This window comes from Echinococcus granulosus, assembly GCF_000524195.1.
Source record: "Echinococcus granulosus chromosome Unknown EG_S00025, whole genome shotgun sequence".
NCBI lineage: Eukaryota > Metazoa > Platyhelminthes > Cestoda > Cyclophyllidea > Taeniidae > Echinococcus > Echinococcus granulosus.
Genome location: NW_020170405.1, coordinates 681,457 through 704,746, shown reverse-complemented (window position 1 = coordinate 704,746; position 23,290 = coordinate 681,457). Strand labels below are relative to the sequence as shown.

The following is a 23,290-nucleotide window of genomic DNA, read 5'->3' as shown; positions in this document are numbered from 1 at the left end:
TCATCACCAATTCTTCAATCCGCAGCCCTGCTAGGGCTTACCTTCCAGAGGTGGAAATCAGGTTAGATGCCCCTTATGATATCTGTTAGCTCTCCCCTGCCGTCGATGTAGCACACCTTAACTTCCTTGAGGACGAAAGGAGACACAGTATTAGGGCAGAATACATATATTTGACATACAAAAGGTACTGGGGCTACTAGTATAACCGGATGGCCAGCCCACCTGGCGAGATACAATGGTTAAGACAATGTGGTCCCCTACCAAAACCGACCGTTAAACAAACAACCAACGTATTACACCCTGTTTTATGTTCCAGTGAACCTTAATTGAACAAAATAGAAACTGTTTTGAATGAATCGACTACTACCACAGTGCGTGAGCACAATAGTCTTCCCAGTTAACAGTGCCTTGAAGCAAGTGTTACTATGCGAAGCGATGAGCATATAGTGTACGTTTGAGTCGAAATACCTTCCAGCCGTCTAGTGAAGACGAGAATCAGGATGTCAGCTGCAAGTGTCCCCTCAGACAGAAGCGACCCACAACGGTGCCAAAGGAACTAAGAAATTGACTATGCCAATAGCCACCCAGGCTTCAGTATTTAGAAATTAGCATATTTCAATCACGGCCTTAGTCATAATTAATTGAAATCCGATAATATCCCATCGGTTCATTCGGAATTAGGGAAATTAAGCAAATTAATCATATTCTGGTTGTTTGATGAATGATGTCCATAATGCCTTGCAAAAAATGGTTAAGCGATTAGTGGAGATTATGACTAGTGGGGTTAATAAAAGCCGAATGAACTTTAACCTGCAAAGGATGCGGCTTCATTACTGATCTTACAAAGTGTATAATTTGTCTTTGGAATAAAAAAAATTTTTGTTCATAAGGTAACCTTGTTTTCGCTGAAAATGTGTAAATTGTACAAACAGTTTTAATGGCCTATTAATTATACCGAATGAAGCAAATGGTAAGCTCGGAGCCTTGATTAGGTCAAGTCGGACGGTCTTGTGTGCGCCAGCGGACGCTTGTAATTAAGCTTATTTATTACAATCTTCAGAGCACGCGAATCTTTGTTGATTTGGGTAACTCGTCATTTTTCGCTATACTAGAGGTGCTCGCTATGTTTCGTTAAGTTTCTATACCGGGCAACTTCTATGCATTATTATTAGTTTTCATTGACTTGGTTGCAGCAATTTGCATACCGGATATTGTCTGTGTTCACTCTCAATTACAAATTATCCTTCGTAGATGTGGTACTGTCAAACAGGACGTTTTTCGACAAAACCATGAATTGGAGCGATGGTGCAAACTTTTATTTGCTCAAAAGTGTTAAGGTCCATGGGAAAGACTGGAAGCTCGTCAGTAGTGCACTTTCAGTCATCGCTCACACCTTTCTAAGGGATGATAAAGGCCAAGACTTTTCAGAAAAGGTACTTCGTTGTAACTTTATTTGACAGTTCTAGAATTGTTCTATCCAATACAAATACTTAATAGCTTCTGCGCGTCAAGCTGAGGGGTGAGCATTTGAGTGGTTTTACATTTTGAGAAGCTAGGCAGTCAGATTACCTTAAAGAAAACGACCTCCTACAAATAGCTTTGTTAAATTACGGGCAGCGTCGTCAGGAGCAAATTAAACATGCACGTGAACAACTTATGCTCAAAATCAAGTGAGTGGCAAGCCGTTGTTTTAAATATTTGCGATTATAGTTGTAACTACAACGTCGAATTTGCTTCTTAGTGCTTATAAGTTGTGATTGCATTATAATTCACATAACCTAGATCAGTCGTAATGGTATTTCGTACCTCTTTCCTGATTGATTATTTTACCGCCTTAGAGCCAGACGGAGAGATAATCGGAAACTTCTCGCAAATCGGTTTTCAGAAATCACCCCAGAAAGTCTCCTTATTTATCGCAAACGTCTGCGAGCTTTCGGTCTGCCAGATGTAATTGGGGAATCTCTGCATCTTGAGCCTCTACTACCAAATCCGGAGGAGGACAGAGAGACACGTCGAAATCTCCATTACGACGATCTGGCCGAAGGCGGTTTACATCAAGCAGTCTTAGACGCAGACAGTGGACTCTGGATTCCGGTCAGCTCAGAAGAAAAGTTACGAAATTTCTTCGACCCCAAATCCGACGGGTCATTTACTGATGAACTTGACGACATTAAGATGGAGGTCGATGAAAAGGAAAGGGTGGAAGATCTGTCGTCCCCGCCCTCTCCTCACATAGCATTGACAGTGAGTTCACTTTTTGCTTTTATTCTCAATCAGAAGATGCAAACAATTTCCTCCATTCTAGACAGAAATCCCACAGTCTTCGATGGTTGAGACTATATCGTCGAATACTCGTCGGGCATCCAATATTGTGCTAAAAAAGCCGTTGACAGTAGTTACACCGGCTACCGTTGTCACAAAGCGATCCTCCCTATCGCCGAATTTGCCTTCAACGCCTTTCAGTGTGGCTGAGGACTCAGAAGACTTCCACAGTCCTATTAGCTTCCGACCCCCGCCGAAACGTTCGTTATCCATCAAGACGGAACATCACACTCCCTTGCGTGCTCCAGTCAGGTCGAGGAATCGCGTTCGTCAGAGCGCTGACGTATCTCCTGGTAGACTCCTCTTCTTGCACCCCCTTGATCCTTTGTGACCATTAATGCCGCTATATTCTCTTATTTATGTCCAACAGGTGATCTTTTTAATCCTGGTCGTCCTTTGAAGTAGATATTGTTCGAGCTAATGTTGTAGCTAAACCCGTATGGGTGTGGGTAGGAATGAGGTATTTTTGGTCTGCTCTCTCTATTTTTTTAGCCATTTTTGTGTTTTCTGACGCGTTTGTTTTTTTAACCCAATATTCCACTTTTACATTAATAAGCTGGCTATTGGTTACTTTTGCAACTGAGATTTTGCGGACTCTAATTTAGTGGTTATGACAACTTATGTAAGAACTGGTAGTCGTAATTCCTGACCACCTTAAACCTCGCATTTGTTTTGTACTTCAATTTTTGTCACGTCCTCCATGCTAGGTGTCAGTGCTGGTGGTCATGTTCTTAGTGGCGCAAATGCTGGGGGTCTTGGTGTCTCATTTTATCACTACTAGTGCCCTCTCCATCTTTGGGGTCCCAATTGGCACCGCGTCGCCGTTGGCGACGAGGTCTGTTGTCGGCACTGACGACGGTGTGCTCTCATCGCCACGCCCACATCTTTTTGCACCCTGTCACGGACGAGATCGCCCCGGGCTACTCAAGCATGATATACGCTCCAGTGGACCTGACCATGCTGCGCCGACGTGTCGAGGCGAGTCTGGCGCCCCTCACTGTCGCTGCGGCAGTAGGATCCTCGTCGGGCGGCGGCGGTAGTACTACCACGGCAGAGAGTACCCCCGCAGCCCAGCAGGTGGTTGCATGCATAGCCAAACAGCTGCTGCGGGACCTTCTCTTAATGTTCGCCAACGCGCGCATGTACAACAATCGCGAGCACAGCGTCCACCGCATAGCCGGAGAGATGTGCTCTGATGTGCTGGCTGAGGTGCGTATGTGCTTCTTTTCCGCCCCCTTTTTACTGCATGTTAATCATAGTAGTCGAGTCATTCCTGAAGACCTAATAAGGCATGGCAGCCTGGAAGCTGGTTTACAATCGGATAAGGGGCTAGGGATCTAGCATTAAACGTGATGTAAGCGAAGCGTGGAGGTTGAATCACAGCAGATTAAAACAGCAAACTTCGTTCTGCTTTATAGCTTTGCAGATTGTTTATTTACACATCCTTTGAGCCTGAGTTTCCTAGAGTGCATCTCCCAATGGATTGTAAACACTGGTGGGTTAATCGAGTTCTATCTTTTGGGTTTGCTACTTGCGCGGTGACTGTTGACTTTATTTCCACTTCTCTCACAAATGTGTTAAAATTTCCTTTTTTTAAAACATCCTGTTTTTCCATAGTATGTTTTAGTCATTCTTCTAAAAACCGTTGAATCTTGTCAACCTGTGATTGCATGTGGGCGAGCTAATCTCCTAGCATTAATTGATCTCTTGTATGTAATTCATAGGGACATGTTTAAGAGCTTAAATAATCTCTATTAGAACTTTCTAACAACTGCTAGGTCTCTTGTAGAACAGATTTAAGATTGTCTGATACAAATTGAAGTGAAACTTCTACGAGATGCCCCTCCAATTAGAGCTAAAACTATTTTTCCGGTATTTGCTTCCCCATTTTGGTGCGAGTTTTAATGAAACTACTTTATATTCTCTGCACTGTCCGGTTATAGCGTTCATCAGTGACATCTCTAACTGAGCAGGAGCAGATCATGACAACATAACGAGGCACTTACTCACATGTTATTAACTAATGCAAATAGTTTTTCACTTGGATGAGAGGATCATAACTGCCTGGAGAAATTCACTCATTTCTCTACAGGCATTTGGAGATGACTTAAGAAATCGGGCCACCTCAAGAGCACTTTTAGATTGCTCTAAGTATTTTCATTCAAAAGTTGCACATATCCAGAGTTCTCCCAAATGTTTGAATGTTCATGTCTACCATCAAGTCATACTTTTTTACGGTTGCAGTGATATTTCGGTTTTTGGTTTGATATTCAAAAAGGAGCTAATATCTACCTGAGATTGTTTCAATCAGACGCATTTTAAAACATGTTTCATTTTTGCGTTACTTTTGCATTCCATTGGCTGGCTCTCACCATTGTTCCTTCAACTATAACAGAAATTTCCGCTAAATTTATAAACCAGTCGTTTCGAAGCTTATGCATAATCGACAAAAACAAATATTTTGTGCATGTTTCTCACAGAAAACAATTTGTGGCGTGCAAGGATCGGGCCACAGAGAAGATCCATCTCATTCATCAAGTCTGGAGGTGGATGACTAGGTCTACTGGCATCCTACCTTTGATCCTATTTATTCCAATTGTACCCCGTCATCTTTTCCCATAGGTCTGCTTAGACTACCTTTCATAGTAGTTATTTTGACAAATCGACCTTTGACCTCAGTGGTACTACTTTCCCCTGCTTTAGTTCCCCCGATAGATCTACTTCGATATTTTTTTATTTCTTTTTAAGAAGAAAAAGTAAATGGGTTAATTGGTAGCCTGGTGAGTACAGCGTGTCATATTTATCCAATTCATAACTTAAAGCGGAAATTCGAGTCTTTTTCTGGTGCAGCCCTGTACACTGCTGCCCGAGGTTATGGAGCCAGTTGAGACTTTTAAACTCCATTTTTGTTGCCCTCGCGGTAGATTTAATCCTTTCTTTATCGAAGTGGAAGGTGAGTAGGCATCGCTTGACAATTTTATCTTTTTTTTCGACATGTAAAATGTATTTTTATCCATTGAAATAAGTGGGAATAAACTATGGAAACTGGTAGGATCCAAAAAGATCCAATAATGACACTTCAATTGCGGATATCTTCTCAATTTCATGTTCACAGACCGCAACAAAGAACTGGTAACAAGTTGAGATGAAATTGGACGACACGGGCAATTGCTTTCGTTTGTGTAGAGTTATCGATTCTCCAAACATCTTCGGGTGGAATATCTACCATTTTTAGGTGCATTTAGGCTGCATTGCTACTTGTTAGCCGTTTAATGCCTCTTTGAGCATATGCATTCACTATGAGGTTTTTTGGTGCAATGTGAGTCAGCAGAGGTTTTAACTTTTCTATTCTCAACCTAAGCAATTTCAATGTGTGTAATTTATGGACCTCAGCCATGGTAGTTTCCTCCAGTAGTACATCCACTACACTCATGCTCAAGCGTTCAGTGTGGTTAATTTGCAGCAGTTTTGGTACGCTATCTACAAGCACTTATTTTTATGGAATGCGAATGAGACATTTGAACTTAGCTGGAATGTGTTGGGGATGCTCGACTACTATCGGTTTACCATGACTTATTATTGCACCCGAACCCCTTCTTCAGCTGCCCGGTTCGGGAAAGCAAGGACTTAACATGCTACAGTGGTTCTCCATCACATTGCCAAGTGGCGACCGTTGTCGGATGCGATCAAAAATTTGATTCAAATTTCATACATTTTTCAATCCGCTATTCAAAATTACACAAATTCGAGCATTTCCGTATTTTATTAAACGTCGTATCTCAATTGACTAAAAGGAGTCCATAAGTGTTGGACCAGTACTCGTTTGCACAAGCTGTCCGTTGTGCTGCAAGTTAATTTAGGGCTCTTCCTGGTTCTCTTTTAGAATTTTGCCGCAGCTTTAAAATTAATTGTCAGACTTGAAACCTAGAATGTATTTTTATTTGGGAATGCGAAAAACTGCGCAGCACCATATAGTCCACATTTAATGATAGACTACTTTCAAATGACCGAAAATTGCGCTCTTTTGCATCATTAAGGTGTATATGCCATTGGAGTTGAAGACGCATGATGTGAGTAATGCTCAAACTTCCTATTTCATGGTACTAAAAAGGTGTCAGTTGAATGTAGCAGTGTTTTCCTCTTTTCAATATTTTTTTCTTTTGCAACGTGGGATTTGGGCGTCTGGCAACATCCAATGCTGAAAGTTCTATGACTGCTAGATTTGTTGTGTTTTTAAGAGTAATTCCTTGAAATTTCGCTTGAATGTGTGGGAATAAGTTTACTTTTAGAACAAAAAATTAATTTGTCACTAGATTTGTCCCGGCTCCCAAAGCTAACGTCTTTAATTGGGAAGAAATGTGCAATTTCTTTTTAATAATGTTAGAGTATTTTTGTGATAGTTGTTGTTTACTTGATATGTATGCTTCCCGATCTCGCTCGTTTCACCAAGACTTTAGGCCTTTGTCGAAATTCGTGTTGAAAAAAATTATTTGAAAATGGTGAAATATTTATGAAAGCTTTAGGCTTAAAGAAAAGTTACTTCTCGTCTGCGTACGTACAGGAATCCGTGAGATACATAGTCAGCATGTATTTATCACAGTTATGTTTCAATTCATCTCCGATTACGTCAAAGAATGTATAAGTTTGGAAATACCTTCGTTATTATATGTACTCAGAAAGACTGGGAGACCACCTGTGCAGGCAGTGAGTCGGATGCGGGTCGGAGGAACCGCGGAGTTGCAGCTAGCTAAAACGAATTTGTTCTCTTACACCACATTCATGATGAAGTACTAATTGAAGGTATTCTATATTCCCTTAATTCAGTTGCGTCCGCTGTGGGCTCTGTGGGCCGATGTCATCCCGGGTTTGCCGCCGTTGCCGGGCAGTCCAACGGCACCGAGCGGCGTCTCCCCGATACTCCGACGCCGCACCGCCGTGGCTCCACTCCCCTCTCCTATAACCACACCTAACCGTGCTAGCCCATCTTCCACCCCACCTGCTTTCCAGCAATAGTTTTGAAAAGGGTCTTTTTCCTTTACAGTAAGTAAAACTCTCACCACTAACCGTACAAACACGTTTATTTGCAGTTATTGCAATAAACACTTAATAGTCAGGAGGTGATCACCTTTGCAGTATATCCATATTCTTTTTAGTATTCATTTTCAGTCTGCGCGTAAGGTAGACTTAGTGTTAACCGCTTCTCAATTTTTACTTGTGAGAATAAATCCTGTTCTTATTTTTCTTTTTAGTGTTTCACGAGGGTCTCTGTTTTGCGTAACGCTTTATGCGAAAAATAAATACATATTGAAGGCCATTTCGCGTTCTCTTGTTAACATGCAACGGTGGAGGGTGAAAGTTGTGTATAACATCGGAATACTCCTATTGGTTTCCAGATGGCTACAACATTGGAAACGGTGACATCGGCTGACATTACTGAAAAGGAGCGTGAAGGAAAGGTAAATTTTGCCTCAATGAGTCTAGCTACAGCTTGCTCTACGATTAATTGCATACAGATTTTACGTAGGCTACATACTCTAGTATCGGTCTTAGTGATGACACTTTTGCTAAATAACTACCCACCTCCAGGTCAACATTAAATCATGTTGATCACTTAGAGTTGAATTGCTTTCCTCACGTATTGGTAAGGTAAAAACCTGTTTTATGGTGGTTTTGTTTCAAGGAGTTTATGCATTTCATATTTAAAAACTCCCTGACATTCAACTTAAGTGTTGGGGATAAATCTCTGGGGAATGTCTAGACCCAACTGTATGCTTGAATGCTAAGGAAAGCTGTTCTAACGGTGGAGTTTTCTAGTTTATACGCACTATCATAATCCTCTTGTGCTCATATTACCCAAGAGGCGGTTGTTTTACTGCTATGGACGCCTCAAAGTGTCTTATATTCCTCGTTCCTTTACCACGTTTAAGGTATGTGACGTAAGTGACCGGGCCGTGTGGTGTCTGTCGTCATGCAAAAGTAACCATGGAATTAATGAATTGCTGAACGAGTCGTTGGACACCTACTGGCAGTCCGACGGACCGCAGCCGCACACCGTCACTGTGCAGTTTCCTCAAAAGACTATCATCTCTGAGATTTGTCTCTATAATGACTACAAGGTGGATGAGAGCTATACGCCCAGCCGGTAGGTTATAGTGTAGCTTAACATGCCTTCAACTATTTCGCAAGCTGAAAACGAGGAAAATCTTTGCGCGTTTGCTATCAAGGTTTCAGAAGCAAATCAAGCGCCGTGACTCACTTCTGTTGTGAAATATCCTCAAGTCAAAAGCGCCCTGCATACATTTTGCCGTTTCAAGCTCAGCCAATCTATTTGCGTTATGATTTGGTTCGACATGTTTTAACAAACTGATAGGTGCACTTCATATTAGAGGACGTCTCAATTCATGTTTATGATGGTCCTCTTTTAGTTGTCATTGTTAATGCGTTGTTCAATGGTGACCTCATGAGTGTTTTTTTATTGGAACGCAAAGTGTTTCGAATCTAAATCTCTTTTTTTGACAATTTTTCATCTTTCACACAAATAACCACCATTCCAGCTTAGAAATCCAAGTATGTTGTTTTAGTTATCAGCGTGTACTATCCGACAGTGTAAAATTTGGTGTAGTTAACTGAGTACGGCTTCTCTTACTGACGTATTAACCCTTATCTCAGGTTAGTCAACCAATTTTTAGTTTGATGAATCTTTAAAGTCGAGATTCACACAAACATTTACAATACATTTTTTGTCTTGTTTATTTGGTGTAGCTGCAAGAAGTCGCCATTTAGCCGCATCAGTGAATGCGAAATTTGTTTTTTTTCCCATTACATTAATTGGAACTGCTCAAAAAATTGCTCTGTTTTATTTATGATTAGAGTGAGAATTTATTCTATTAAATGTGGCCATTCCGCACTGGTTATTTATTTTCGAATCCAACTACCTAGTATATCAGTATCTATCAGGTCCGGTTATCAAGTGAATATTCAGAATGGATAAATCACCCATCAAAATCTAAACAGAATTACCAAATTTACAATGGCGGTGTATCACTTATTTCGTTGGATGCAGTTCCAAAGACGTTTATCCTCTGACTATATTCATAAATGCGGGCTCTACTTCTATTACTGCTGTCTTTTTGTTGAAATAATTTGACTTCCTCTGCGACTTACCATTAAGAACTCATTTCTAAAAATGCTTTTATTGGTTTTTGGTCTTTAAACGTGAATAGATTCTCCATGCGCATAGAGGTAAGTGAAGTCGGAGACTTAGTAGTATGATTATTGCCGTGTGGGAACACTGCCGTCAAAAACCCCTCTGTGAGCGTCAGGCCGTTGAAAATTACTTCCAGTATGCTTTTCTGATCCCTAATTTTGTGGAAGCTCTCACTAAGTTAGTCAGCTGGTACGATCAGTTATCCATCAAAATGTGCTAAATTTGTTTTATGGACTTTTACTGTAATGCACTCCGGCAATTGCTTATATGAGGTATCCTTTAGTAGTTGAATGCAATTTTCTCTTCATTTTTCTATCTAAACTGCATTGAGAATGCGTTGTGTATTGCTCTTATGCAACACAGCGCTTTTAATGCTTGTTTTAGGACGGTAGACTCTTATTAACCTGCAGCATCATTCCATTTTGCAATTTACGTCTTTTTGTAGAGAATTTCATTTTCGCCCTTTTGTTCATTATCCTGGTACCATGCAAGGACAATTGCCTTCAGATGGACAAAATGTGAATGTGGTGATGCGTGCAGCTCAATTAGCAATTCCGTTGACTGTATTAGTAACCCTATCACCTTTGTAGTAGGTCCCTTCAGGCTATTAATGTATTAAAATGTTTTGTTGGTGTTTTTCAACAACATTTCATGAGAATTACTTCAGTTAGTTGTAAGACTGGAAAATGTTGGTAGAAGTATACCATGGTGGGACGCGGTTTCTTTGAGAACAACCCAATTTACCTAGTTTCCTCTATTAAGATCACTGACTGAAGTCAGTAGTATAATATTCTCACGAGTTCTGAAGAATCTGATTAAATAGGGTCTGCTATGACTACCAAGCAACTTCATTTCCTACGTTTTATCCCTTCACTGGATTCGAAAGCCGTTAGAAAGGTATGAGAATTCATCGCCTACTGATTTCATTGCTTACCTCTTAGTTGCTACTGTCTAATTGAACAATCTGTGTTAACGATGATGAGAATGCATACCAATGACTTCCATCTAAGAATTGTAAAAAAAGCACTTTAGCGCTTAATCTGTCCTTGTTGGTGTTTTAAAGCCTTATTTATAAAAGTGCATAAATGTGAAGATCCTAGTGTAATAGTATCGGCAGAGCCCCATGCCACTAGCATGTAGACCAAAAGTGTTCCCACAGTGCCATTTAGAAATAAAATGAGTACAGTTAGGTCACATTTTCCTTTTGGATGTCGTAACTGAACACCTAATGGCCGAGAAAACATCTAACTTCAAATTATGCAAAAACAAACAACTTTTTCGGGATTAAGAATCGCAATCCGAGTGGGCAACCACGTGGGTGACCTGGTGGAGTTGACGGAAGTGGAGTTGCACGAGCCTTCCGGTTGGTCGGTGCTGCCGCTGCGATGGCCGAACGGGGCGCCAGTGAGCTTGTTCACCCTGCAGCTGCGCATCCTTGCCAATCACCAAAACGGTCGTGACACTCACCTTCGTGCCATTCGTCTCTTTGCACCCCTCGTCCGATCCGGCCTTGACGCTGCCCTTAACCAGGCTCTCTTCACTACTCTTGAGGCGCGTCGTTATACCACCATCCGCTGATCTTTACGTTTCTATCACACTGGTCTCTCTGCGTACACTGTACTCGCCTCTCCGCCATTAAAGAGTCTTGTCTTGTTCCTTCGTATGCCTATTTTGCTTTGAGGAGAGGTAGTATACCTAGGATTTAGTGATTTAAATTAACGAAACCATCTTCTGATTGCTAGCCTATTAGCAACTTTCCTTGCAGTTGGTTCTCGTTTCCTCTTTGAGAATGGAAAGTGAGGAAAAATGCCTCTTAATTCAATTTATTTAAGGCCATGAGGTTGTAATGAAAGACATGGCTTTCTATTCGCCCTGGGAAATGAGGTGTTGATACATTTTGGGCTCTTTCCACTAGGGACACCTGCAACCCCATAAAAAAACCTTACTGCCAGGTGTTCAATGGGTTCAGTTGATGGCTGATTTTCGAGCCTTCTAGAAAGACGTATTTACGCTCGGTCTATCCTGACTGACACAGATCAAGCAGAGGTGCACTCCGGTTGCAGTGATAGCCTCTCGAAGCCCCAAGATCAGTCAGTTACTGCAAATCCGCGTAACTGAGATTGCCGACTTACACGCAGACTCAATTAGGAAACGAAATTCAGGCGCTGCTTGCTTCCTTGCCGCTCGTTGCATGGGCACCGACCGTACCTCATCTGCCTAAGCATTACGTCGGTATCGGCAATCACGACACCTGCCCTGAAGTCGATCTAGAATTCAGGTATTTATCGTATGCGAATGTAGAGGTCCCAGGTGTAAAGCTTAGCGATCCATTTCATAACATTTCGATCTAAATGATCCATAAAATTGGTCATGCAGTACTTCTTCTTGACTCTCAATCAAGAAGTCAAGAGTAACAATAGATGGAGGCGATCTACTTGGTCTCAGACAATTGAATTTATCGCATAACCGAGTAGTTGCCATATTTTGAGTTTCTGAATACTGCAATCTCGCTCTAAGGCAGTGGACCCTCTGAATAAGCAAATAGTGGATTTTACAATAATCCACATTATAACAAACAGGAAGGCCGGTTTCCTCCCCGACTCCGAGGTCACGACTGACTGAATAGTGAATAGGTTTGATTTCCAGTTCAGCCCGAGATTGTCTGGCGCGACAGCTGTTGCGCTTGATTTTATGCTGGTGGTCAAATGAAGTAAGGAGAAGGGGAAGGGGGAGCTTATCATGACCGCAACCAGCCCTTAGGCCTGTGTCAGGCCAACAGTATGCGTCTGGTTGATTGGTCCAGGCAGCCAACTACGTGTGAATGCATACTGCGCTGGCCACTAGGGCATCCCCGACGAATTTTTGATGGCCTTATGTGGAAAAAAAGGTGATGTTTGCCCAAGCATCGCTTTAAAACTGGACTTTGATACGGGTACATATAAATTCAATACGTTAATCTTCGAACAACACCGCCCAGTAGTATTCATGGCACGATAACAGCGTGAAGTTCTACCAGTAGTAATCCGTGGTCTTCTTAAATATTTCCGTCCTTACTTCTAGTACGAACTGCTACGCTATGGCAACCTAGAAACCCATGTGTTCCGTATTGCAAATGTTAAAAAAAAAACATGGAGATGGGGCTAGCGAAAAGTCATTCCCTGTAGGAGCCCGGAAGTTGATGTGTTATGGTCGAGGTGATGGGAACCAGGTGGAATTAACGTCAAACAAAACCAAGTGCAGTGTGCCTTAGGGCGCAAGCGCACACCCACGCGCAAATGGCTGGCCACCACCCGTCCGAAGGTACACGTGCACGCAGCTAATGGGTCGGTTGCACCGCGGAGCCCGCTGTGAATTAGCCTGGCAACCACAATCGCTTGTCCAAAGGTGCGCCTACAGATTCGCGTTAGCACATACACTAGTAATTAATCTCTAGGGTGGAAAAAGACTATGCGCACATTGTCCTCTCGATCACACCGAAACATTACTCGATGCGAAACAATTGTACCTATCCTAATGACCAAGCTGATTTCTGACATAGAATATTGCCGTGATTCGCGATCGACGTGGCTTTCATGAGTACATAAGACACTTTAAGCGAAGGAGGCTTCCATTTCCATGTAACAGTCGAGTAGTGGTGCAATGCAGCGAACATTACGGAAAACACCATTAAACCAATGCTCCACAATGCAAGTTTACAACCACTTCCACCCACAGAGAGCTGAAGTATAGATGCCCCAGAGACCCACCGAATAGTGGCTTGGCATCAATAACCCCATTCCCAAGATTTGATTAAGACATAATATTGCGTTATAAGGTCATCCCCCAATGCATGTGCTGGCCTACACTCAAAAAGACTACCAATCCGTACAGTGAACGCTTATGTGGCGTCAATATACCTGGCTTTGAGAAATATCTTTATGCTCGCCCATTTCACTTAGTACCTTCAAATCACAACACTTGTTAGGGATGACTAAAATGGACTGGATCTGCACGGGCCGGAATTTTTAACAACTGTGAAGTTTAAGACCTATCCAATCATCAAGACAACCGGTCGAATTCGGCTACGAGGCACCAGAGCTGACGAGAACAAAGCAATGAGATTGAGAAGAAAATTCCAAGTTAGTAAATTCTTCTATTGGAATTTATTACACAGAACTGCAAAAGGGAAGAAGATAATATAGCAACGAGCAAGAAAGATAGTTATTTACTAAATATTTACCAATTCCAAAGTGAACAAGTCGCAGGATGAAGCAGAAAAAGATCTAGGTAGGAATTTTAATTTACGTACCCAAGTTTCACAAGCAGGTGTCAGTTGGACTGAAGACATCGGAAACTCCTGCTAATTGTGGAGGGAGCGCCAAAAGCGAGGACAAAAAAAACAAAGAACAAATTCGACAAGGGCAGATTGGGGGGAAGGAGGGAGACGTGGTGGTGCCTCAATCCTCCAGTTTGTGCATTTTGGCAATTCGCTTCCGTAGCTCGATCGGAAACATCTCGTAGCAAGATTTGCACACGGGGCGAAGGTCAAATTCGTAGAACTTTGTCCTTTAAAAAGGATGAGATTCACCAGTCAGTAAATTTTGCAACAACCAGTCCCTAACAGCCTTTGAGCTACAGAACTTTCCCACAGCAAAGTGGCAGACTGAGACTGTTGCTTGAAGAGGATGGGAACCGCAATTTGAAAATTCCAGCCTTCGCTCACTTTGCGTCCCATCCTTCAGTATCCTATTTGGTATAGGAGGCTGCAAAGTACCTACCATAATCCTTCTGTATTTTTGACATTCCCGTCTAGTATTGCTAGAGCAAGCATTACTAAACACGGTCTTGTTGACCGGAATCGCAAGAATTAATCAACGCTCACACACTAAGACAATGTAGCCGCATATGAATAATGATAAAAAACACTTGCTATTCTCCTTGTATTACTTACGCACGTCCTCTTATTAAAGCGCCCAATGATAGCCGAAGTTAGGCAATAGTGAGCATGGTAGGATGAATGAGAAGTAATTAAAAAGGATAAGTAAACACGAAATTTTTGTGGACAACGTGGCGCAATTAGTGTACTCCACCCTTGAACGGTGGCCGAACTTAATGTGAACATGCACATTGTCTGTAGATGTCACAGGGTCACAAAAAATCGGGCAGGCCATAGTGACGACCAAATTAAGCAGCACAGACAGGAAGACCTACTTCGGACTGATACGTCGATCACAGGCAACGCACCCGAAGTGATCAACACACCAAGCCTTGTTCAGTGCAAACACGGTCTCTCCGGGGATGACCTGATTGCACGAGTAGCAGAGCATGCCAAATAACTGCTGGTAGTGGAGTTCACAGTAGGCCAATCCCTTTTTCTCGTAATGTCGTGAACCCAAAAATGGCTTCTCACAGCGTGCACAGACAAAGTGCTCCACGTGCCAGGTCTTCCCTAGTGCATGAACCACACGCTCCTCAATAGGCCGACTGTGAAATGGGAGAAAGGCGGTGGATGAAAACAAATAGGTCCAAATCTAAAACAGCTTTTGGCAGAACTCCCTCTACAGTTCATTAAACCAATTAGTTAGATACCTCAGGCAAACTACAAAGTTAAACTTAAATGATTTTAAAAATAAACTAGAGAGCCAGAAAAAAAAAACAAAAAAAAGAACAGAACGACATCATCTCACCAAAAATTTAATTAATATATGCTGATATAATAAGCAAGCTCTAATAAATAGATGGCATGATTCAAATTAAGCACTGTGGAGATTAGGAAATCAATAGAAACGATGGAACAAGAAAGGCCAATCGAGCATTCTGAACTCCGAAGTGGTAAGTAAATTCCTACCGACAAGCACCACAAATCGGAATCCCCATTTTATCGAAACATCGAAGGCAATAGAGGTCACCATCCTTTTCCCGAGCATCAGAACTGAGCTCGGAGCCGCATGATGAACAAGTGAAGTGATAAGCATGATATACTTCTGACTGGTACTTAAGTTGTTGGGTTTCATCAACATAGGAGTGGCATTTGAAGCAGAGAATCCGATCAGAGCTGTTCGCCTTTTCTCGAGCATTACATTCATGGCACAGGGCTCTGACAGTAAAAATCAAAAAAAAATGTGGAAGGGTGAATGCATGAGTAGAGAGCACAGAAAATATAATGACACACCTGCCAGAATGTTTAACAAAACCATCATCAGCAAGGCACTTGTCGCAAATCTGGCAACGGAAACACTCGGGATGCCAACTGCTGTTCATTGCTTTTATTACACGACCAACGATAAAATAGCCACACTTTCCACAGCAAGGCGCAAAAAGAACATGAAAATCATGTTCACAGTACTTTCTACCATCAAACTAGTTTGAGTCACAAAAGTACGGGCGATTTACATCGTAATACACACCGTCTGGAAAAGGCTGAAAACACTGCGCACAGCTAAATTCAGAAGTTACTTCAACGAGAAAAAACGTACACAAAACAGTCTATGTGGTATTTTTCGTTTCGAGCCTGAACCACCTTTTCATTTACCTTGAATCCTTCATGACAATGGAGACAGAAATCATCTCCAACATCAAGCCTATGGATTTCATAGAAGAAAATGCATCAAACTTAGAAAACTCATCAGCTGGTGGATAATTATCGTATCCTCCACTATCGACTCCCGAAACATCTCCCTGAAATTCGGTAGAAATAACCTGCGAGTCGGCGGGAGGACCCATCTAAACTGCACACCTGGGCTTGTTTTTACTGGCTCGGGCTGTCCAGTAGCAGCAATATAGGTCAATTAGGCTGAAACTTCGATCTCCTAAGGCTTGCGCGCCGCTGATAGTTCTACATAATCAGAAATGAGAAGTTTTCTGGAAAAATTACCTTGTTATATCATTGTTAATACATTTTTATTTTATAACCCACACAGGTCCCGATTGTATTCGTGATTGGTTATTGATGAAGGCCATATACACAATCTGTTGCCAATGCCTCTAGTGATCGTTGTACCTCATTTCCCGTCTCCGCTTCTCTGACCCCACTGAGCCTCGTACCTCCCGTCTAGTATGGAGTACCGGTTTAAAAAACCCATTTCATTATGGCCACGATCCGAGGTATTTTCTTTCGGTGTCTTTCCAATGCAACCCAATCCACGGCTTACTGTCAACGTATGCTACCTATAATGTGCCCAAACCCGTTTCAGAATATCAAAAAGCTAATAGGCTATGCAAAAAGTAGGAATAACAGTGGATACACACATTTGAGGTATACAAGATACCTAATGTCCATGTCATAGGTACGCAATTTGGAAACATGTTGCCTGTAACAAGTTGAATTTTACTGAAGAAGCGGCATGGACGTAAGTTTAGTTTAAGTTATATTCCGTAGCTATTTTGAAACGTGTTTAGTTATGTCTTGCTCTAAAATGGAATACTTGATGGAGGTGGAATCGTCGCTTGCAAAAGTAAACGACTTAACTGAAAGAGGTTTGAGTTTCCTCGCTTATTGTCTTCAGAAAGTACCAGACTTCAGCAATCCATAGATCTCTACACATTTGCAATATTTCTTTATGCGAATCAAATCAATAAATTGTCTTTGCGATCGTCAGCAGCCTCGGTTAGCGGAGAGTAGGTATTTGATTTGCAAAAAAACCGTATCTTTAGGTGGCCGGGATCACCTTCAAGGAGTTTCGATGTCTTAACCACTCGGTCTGCTATTAGAGGATTTAAAGTATTTAACTTTATAGAGTAAGACTTATCATAGAATACATCTGAGCAATATCAGTTACAGTTCATCACGGATCATTTGTTGGAAATCCTGGAACTCTTATCGGACCCGGGTATGCTTGTGTATTGCAATAGTTAAAAATTAATATTGTATTGGCAAAAATAGGCCGGATAAATTAACCATTTTTTGATCTTTAGTGTGGGCTCTATTTTTTGCACGCTTTTTTATCATTAATAATGCCAGCAATGGTCTTTCAAATTTGACTTCATTTGCAGCTTCTTTGCACTCTCATTTTTCAGTATCAGAATCGTTTTTCATTTATTTTCTATTTCATTGAACTTTGATATGTGTTTTGACTAAATTGATCCATTTCCACGTACAGAACCTGTAGGAAGTGTTACCACACCTATCAGGAACGGCGATAAATGCATCCATTCCTGTGCTTTGGATGCTCTCTCTTTCCTTTTTGAAGGAACTGTCGATCGAATGAGGTTACCATCCCTGTAATGAATATATATTTGTTTAGTTCCGTAAAATCCCTTCGAGACATCCTTTTTGATCCGTTGTGCATTTCACACGTTGGATACGATAAGGTTAGCCCCATTTGTGATGTTTACATTTAATTTACCTATTGTTAGTTTGTTTATCGGATTATTTCTGACTAGATTGACGCCAATGCCTTTTTTTCCATCGGGTGCTCGACTAGTTTGCTAAAGTTTCTTTTACTATTTATGGCACTTTATTTCAGTTGCATTTATTTTGTCGTGGTACCTTTATGCACCATTATACCTTGAACTTGTGCTCGAGTTTTCCATTAGTGAAACAATAAATACATTTTATTCTTGCATCCTCATCGATTCCCGGTGCATTATTAACTTTCGCTCAACGTTTGTAATAGTGCTGATGCATTGATCCTTCATCACTACTTTTGGTGTAATCGTAGCTGTTTGATATAAAGTTATTCAGGACACTTGAGATCCTACTTTTGTTGGCAATGTAAAACTTTACTTAAGTCGTAAGTATTTCTAATCACCGTAATCAAACTCCAATGGGTAGTCAATTTCTTGTGCTCAAATTAGTTGACGAAGACCTTCAGCATGCGCTGTCTGCACTCCTGGATGCGCGCTAACCTTTGCCAATGCCCCTTCTCCGTGGAGTCCTGCATCCTTAATGGCACCCGTATCCAGTGGGGAAAGGTGAGTAGCACCGCTGCCTCTTCGCCGGCAAAATCTTCGAAAAGACGGCAGAAAATTGCTACCAATGTCCAACAGTTGCCACCTTCGACTGGCTTTCGAGGGTAAGTTTACCACAATTAACTTCATTCCTGCAGTTGAAGGCCATTTCAGTAGTCATATTATCAAAGACCAGCATATTTTCGTTGGGTGTCAATTAAAATTTGGCTATACGTAGACTTAAATAGAGATTTTAATTTGTTATAATATCCGCCATTTCGCACGCATCCTCCTACTTAATCCCCAAACATTTCCTTATTCCTCTTACAGGAATAAGATTGTTGCAGCGGAGATGCTTCACAAACAGTTCATCGCTCGCGTGAGTATTTTATCAAATAAACTTTTTAAGCATTTGCATCAAATGTCAAACCACTTTCTTTCGTCAATCCAGGCATCACGTTTCCTTAAATACTCAACGGTTAGGCTGCATCGTGCCAGCTCAAGCTCCATCTATCTGCTTGCCCCACTTAGGTAAATTTGCAAAAGTAGTGGTTACTATGTCAGTCGTATTAAAGTTTAAAGAAACACCTTTTGCCACATTTATTTCTTGTGATTTCACTCCAATCTACCCGTTGCCCTTGGTGTGTTGCTTTCTAACTTTTTTCTTATAATTCTTACCCTCTCTATTTCAACCTGACTACACATGGGGATATTGCAATTTATTGAAGTTTTGGATCGAGTACAGATTGACTTTTACCTGCAAGTAATATTCTCCTAGTAGGTAGAGCCATTCTTCTCCGCCTATATCACCAAATTTACAAAGCCGTACACCTTGCTGTGAATGCCTGATTTTACTAGGCTCTGAGTCGACTTTTAGGGCTAGATAAATTTCAATTTTTTTTTGAGATGAAACCAATCGACTTTGTTCCACCCCATATTGTAGATGCGTGGCTCTGGATCGGTGTCGTAATTCGACAATCGTTCTCGGGCCGATCGAAAGCACCTTGACGTTAACAGACTGTGAGGATTGTCTGATCATTGCGGCCGCTCGTCGAGTGGTGGTATGGGCCTCACGGCGTTGCATCCTCCACCTCCTCTGTGCCACGCGTCCTCTCCTCCTCCAGCCACCGCCCATTACCACATCCACCGCCGTTGCTGGGACCAGCGACCCCCATTCCTGTCCTCCATCACCCCTCTCAGGTGTTCCGCATGCCCACAACCCTCTAGGCAACGAGGACATCGTTTTCGCGCCTTTCCACACTACTTACCCCGAGCTTCGACACCATCTTGACAAGGCTGCCCTGAATCCTAGTGTCAATCTCTGGGGCAAACCCCTCCTCTTTGGTAGGCTCCTTAGTCAAAGACAATGGCTCTTTTGGCCAAATAGATGCGAGTACGGGTTGACGAAACACAAGATCTGGGTAGAATTTGGCTTCCTTCCAGTGCTATTCATCCCGCTATATTGCAATTACATCATTATTGCTTCTATTATATAGTGTTCTTTAGTTTTTTTTTCGGAATTAATCTACTGAAAAGTTAAGATTATATCGAGCAAATTGAAAGAGGCACGTGCTGCCGTGTTGAACTATAAAAATAAGGGTCATAACACCCTTCAAATAACGTCAGAAACTACTTGGAATGCTTCGCTTGAATTGCATGAGCACAAGTTAATTTATTCATTGCTAACAGTTGATTAATTGTAAGGTACTCGTGATACCAGAAATTACAACCCGAAATGTCGTATGCGAATCTGAAGGAGTTTTATAGACTCGAAGCAGTAGCAACTCCTACTACTCCCTGATGATTGCAAGAGGAGAAAGGACACTCATTGTGAGCTCCCAGAAGCCACTCGAAGAGGGCTAGGACTGCTGGAGGAGTAGTGGAACAACTTCTAGACTCAAGTAGATAGACCATTCGTGGACATCATTATATGCTTGAATTCTCTAAATCAAAGGACGAGAGACTCCACTATTTTGCTTTTAACCGAACCTTAGCAATGGATAAAAAGGCGAATAGAAACTAATGTGACAACTTTGCGTCTTATAAGTTGTTAGGAGATTTTCAAAGGAAGTGAATCCAACTTTGCTTGACCTCGTCAACACTGCTGGGCTGTCAATAACACACAGTGATGTGATTTAAGTGATCGCTTAAAAACAGGTAATGGCAAGCGCAAGGTAATATATGGGGGGATAATCGGAACGCAAACCATTTCAATTACGTGTTGTGCCGTTTGTATCCCTCCACTTTCTACCTCAGTTTATTCTTTTTACTCTTAGCAGCAATAAATGGTGTGCGAGAACGCTTTAAATCTTCCAGGAATGTACCAGCTGGTATACTTGAGTTCAAATAATCAAAATGAGAAGAGTAATTCAAAGGTGAATAAAATAGAAATCGAGATTAGGTCAAGAGCCTAGATCTCGTTGTAATAAAACCAACTTACTAGGTGAACTCAACAGATTCCGCAATAAAACTCGCTACACTAAACTTTTGTTTCGTATGTAACTAGTCGTTGGCATTTATTGGTCCCTGCTTTTCTAGAATTAAAATACAACTCGCTCCTTTGTGTAACGGTTACCCACACCTCATATATCTAGGCAACGATTTCTGGCGGTCAGGGCTCAACCAGTACCAATCCAACGGCATTTGGGGCCTGTTGCCGCCGGACAACTTCTTCCCCTTCAACATTCCTCTCGCACCTCTGATGACAAATGAGGAGATCGGAGCAGTGGTTCAGTACACGGACAGTGGCGGCGTCGCACCCTCCGCGGTCGGCATGTGCTTGAAGCAGAAAGCCTACGATGTCTGCCGCGGTGTGATTGTGGACTGTGGTCGCGATGGGGAGAGTCCTAACGGTGATCTTGACACGTCAGAGGAGGAATTCGACTCACTTGCTAAAAGAGCAACTCTCCTTGTCCCGCTTCCTCCGGTTTATGCCGAAGCGGTGAACAAGCGCCGTGCCGCGTATGAAACTTGGCAAAAAACCATCCAAGTAATTATTTCATGGATGCGCGAAGAGCTTTCTAAGTGGTACATAATGCCTGGGTTTTGAAAAGTCGTGAGTACTACTGATGGCATGTTATGTACTGATTCGGTTCTAACGGCCGTTTACATTCTCACTAAACAGCGTCAAATTGAAGACTTGCACTTTAAAAAGCACTTTTAACCTAATTTGTGCGATTCTTCAGTTTACTTATGAATTCAAATGTACGCCTGCTTGCAAATGCGAATTCCGAAACAACTTATAATTTTAATGACTACTAATGATATTTTACGGTAACGGATGACTATCTGATCAGTCTGTGAATTTGTGTTGTTAAGCGCAATTGTTGCCCATCATAATAACCAAAGAGTCAAATTCTACTCATTTACATGACTTATGCAGTTATTTCAGTGTTTTATTCCCTCTTCTATCGTAGAATTGATTGTTAGTAATAGTTTCGGCAGCTCAAAGTTATCTTAATATTGGGGTTCATGTGAACTGCCTCTGAATATATATTTGGGCATTTTGTCGTGAGAAGTGAATCTGAAGGTCCACTTATTTATGTGGGTTGCCTTTAGCACGCCGATTTAACCGAAGACGAGAATGTATACTTCGCGAAATGCATTGAGACTCAATTCCAAGCCTGGTTGGTTGAGTCGGGTATGCTGGAGGAACTAAAAGTTCTCGACTCTGCATCAAGTTTTTCCATAGAGAGACAGCTCCGACGATCGGAGATCTCGGCGGAGGAAGTGAACCGCATCGCTACTCCATCGTCATTCCCTCGACGCAGTCTGCATCGACATTGACGCCAAATAAACTTCGTTCTTCGTACTACGTGCTGCAATATCGAATTGTTTACTGAATGCATTTATTAACCTTCTTATTCTTCCTCATCTTCTTCTTCTTCATCTTCTTCACGTAGTTTTAATGCCAGGAATGTAAAGCTGGGCTTTACTTGAATATCTTGAGCGTTTTTTTTTAAATTTCTTTAGAAGCAAATAGTTTGAATAAATTCTTGAAACGAAAACGGTGTCCAGACTTTTTTATAGTAACAATGAAGTTAGACGCGGCGCCCATTCTACTGGAGATTCGGTTCAAATGAGCGTTGTCGGTACTAAGGGAAATGTCCCAGGCCGAAGTTTTGCTTTAGCAAAATAGTAAAAATGCGTGGACTAGGTGTCGTGGAAGGTGTAATAGCAGCGTACCTTCATAGGGTTTTGGCAACCAGATATTTTCGATCATGAAAACTTGGTAGGAATGATAGAAGCCCCCCTGTTTTGCAATTCCACTTAATTTAAGTGACATTTTACTCTAACATTGATTGACTTGTAGTGCTTTGCTACTTTTTGAACCACGGGGGCGCTTCAGTAGCCTTAGGCTGTACCTTAGCCCTGCCGCGTGCCCTCCAAGCTGTTTGTAGCCTCCCACCTATTCCATACGTTTGTAATGTTTTCTTTTTTAACCTTATTCAACTATAACTTCAGGGAAGATTTGGTGCTCTGGAGAGTACACGGTGATTTCGGTTGCCTGGACCATTAACTTAGAAACACGAACCCTCACTGCGGTAGGAGAAAATGTTCCTGCATTAAACGAAGCTCCTGGATGAGCTCGACTAGACCAGGTAGTTATTACAATAGTTTGCGGCTATTAGTTAGTTGACTGATTTTTCTAGTAGAAAAAAAACATGCAAGCCTAGAGAGACTCAAATTCAGGACAAAAACGTTGGAATTGTCCCATACGCCCTCCAAGGGGACCTTATGAATTAGTATTCATTGGTTGAAAAAGAGACGCATGTGTAATACGATAGTGGTTTATTCCTCGGTTCTGGTGAGGCGCCACTTTTGTACTTCGAATTAGCCCCCTTGTACCTCACTGGGTGGGCTGGCCTTTCGGGCCATGCCAATAGCCCAGAC

The 23,290-nt window shown here is 41.8% G+C and overlaps 4 protein-coding genes across 4 annotated transcripts in view; 3 read left to right on the top strand and 1 right to left on the bottom strand. All coding sequences in view use genetic code 11, as the record gives it.

Moving 5' to 3' along the window:
- Positions 1-1,639: 1,639 nt before the first annotated feature.
- EGR_04213 (Bromodomain-containing protein 8) lies at positions 1,640-7,335 on the top strand (the record flags this gene model as incomplete). Its single annotated transcript, XM_024493462.1, has 5 exons — positions 1,640-1,670; positions 1,886-2,244; positions 2,306-2,615; positions 3,104-3,531; positions 7,147-7,335. The coding sequence occupies 5 exons, from the start codon at positions 1,640-1,642 to the stop codon at positions 7,333-7,335; spliced, it is 1,317 nt and encodes a 438-aa protein (XP_024352163.1).
- A 380-nt stretch (positions 7,336-7,715) lies between these two features.
- Positions 7,716-11,107, top strand: EGR_04212 (Anaphase-promoting complex subunit; the record flags this gene model as incomplete). Its single annotated transcript, XM_024493461.1, has 3 exons — positions 7,716-7,778; positions 8,250-8,464; positions 10,819-11,107. The coding sequence occupies 3 exons, from the start codon at positions 7,716-7,718 to the stop codon at positions 11,105-11,107; spliced, it is 567 nt and encodes a 188-aa protein (XP_024352162.1).
- A 2,858-nt stretch (positions 11,108-13,965) lies between these two features.
- Positions 13,966-16,231, bottom strand: EGR_04211 (LIM domain-containing protein unc-97; the record flags this gene model as incomplete). The annotated part of the gene is made up of 7 exons (XM_024493460.1): positions 13,966-14,074; positions 14,720-14,992; positions 15,357-15,605; positions 15,681-15,868; positions 15,902-15,947; positions 15,985-16,089; positions 16,122-16,231. The coding sequence occupies 7 exons, from the start codon at positions 16,229-16,231 to the stop codon at positions 13,966-13,968; spliced, it is 1,080 nt and encodes a 359-aa protein (XP_024352161.1).
- Positions 16,232-21,098: 4,867 nt separating this feature from the next.
- Positions 21,099-23,290, top strand: part of EGR_04210 (NF-kappa-B inhibitor-like protein 2) — a gene marked incomplete at both ends in the record, with an annotated part of 14,555 nt that continues 12,363 nt past the window's right edge. The window contains one exon of the mRNA XM_024493459.1: positions 21,099-21,386. Within this exon, the coding sequence (XP_024352160.1) occupies positions 21,099-21,386 (288 nt within the window). The remainder of the gene's footprint in view (positions 21,387-23,290) is intronic.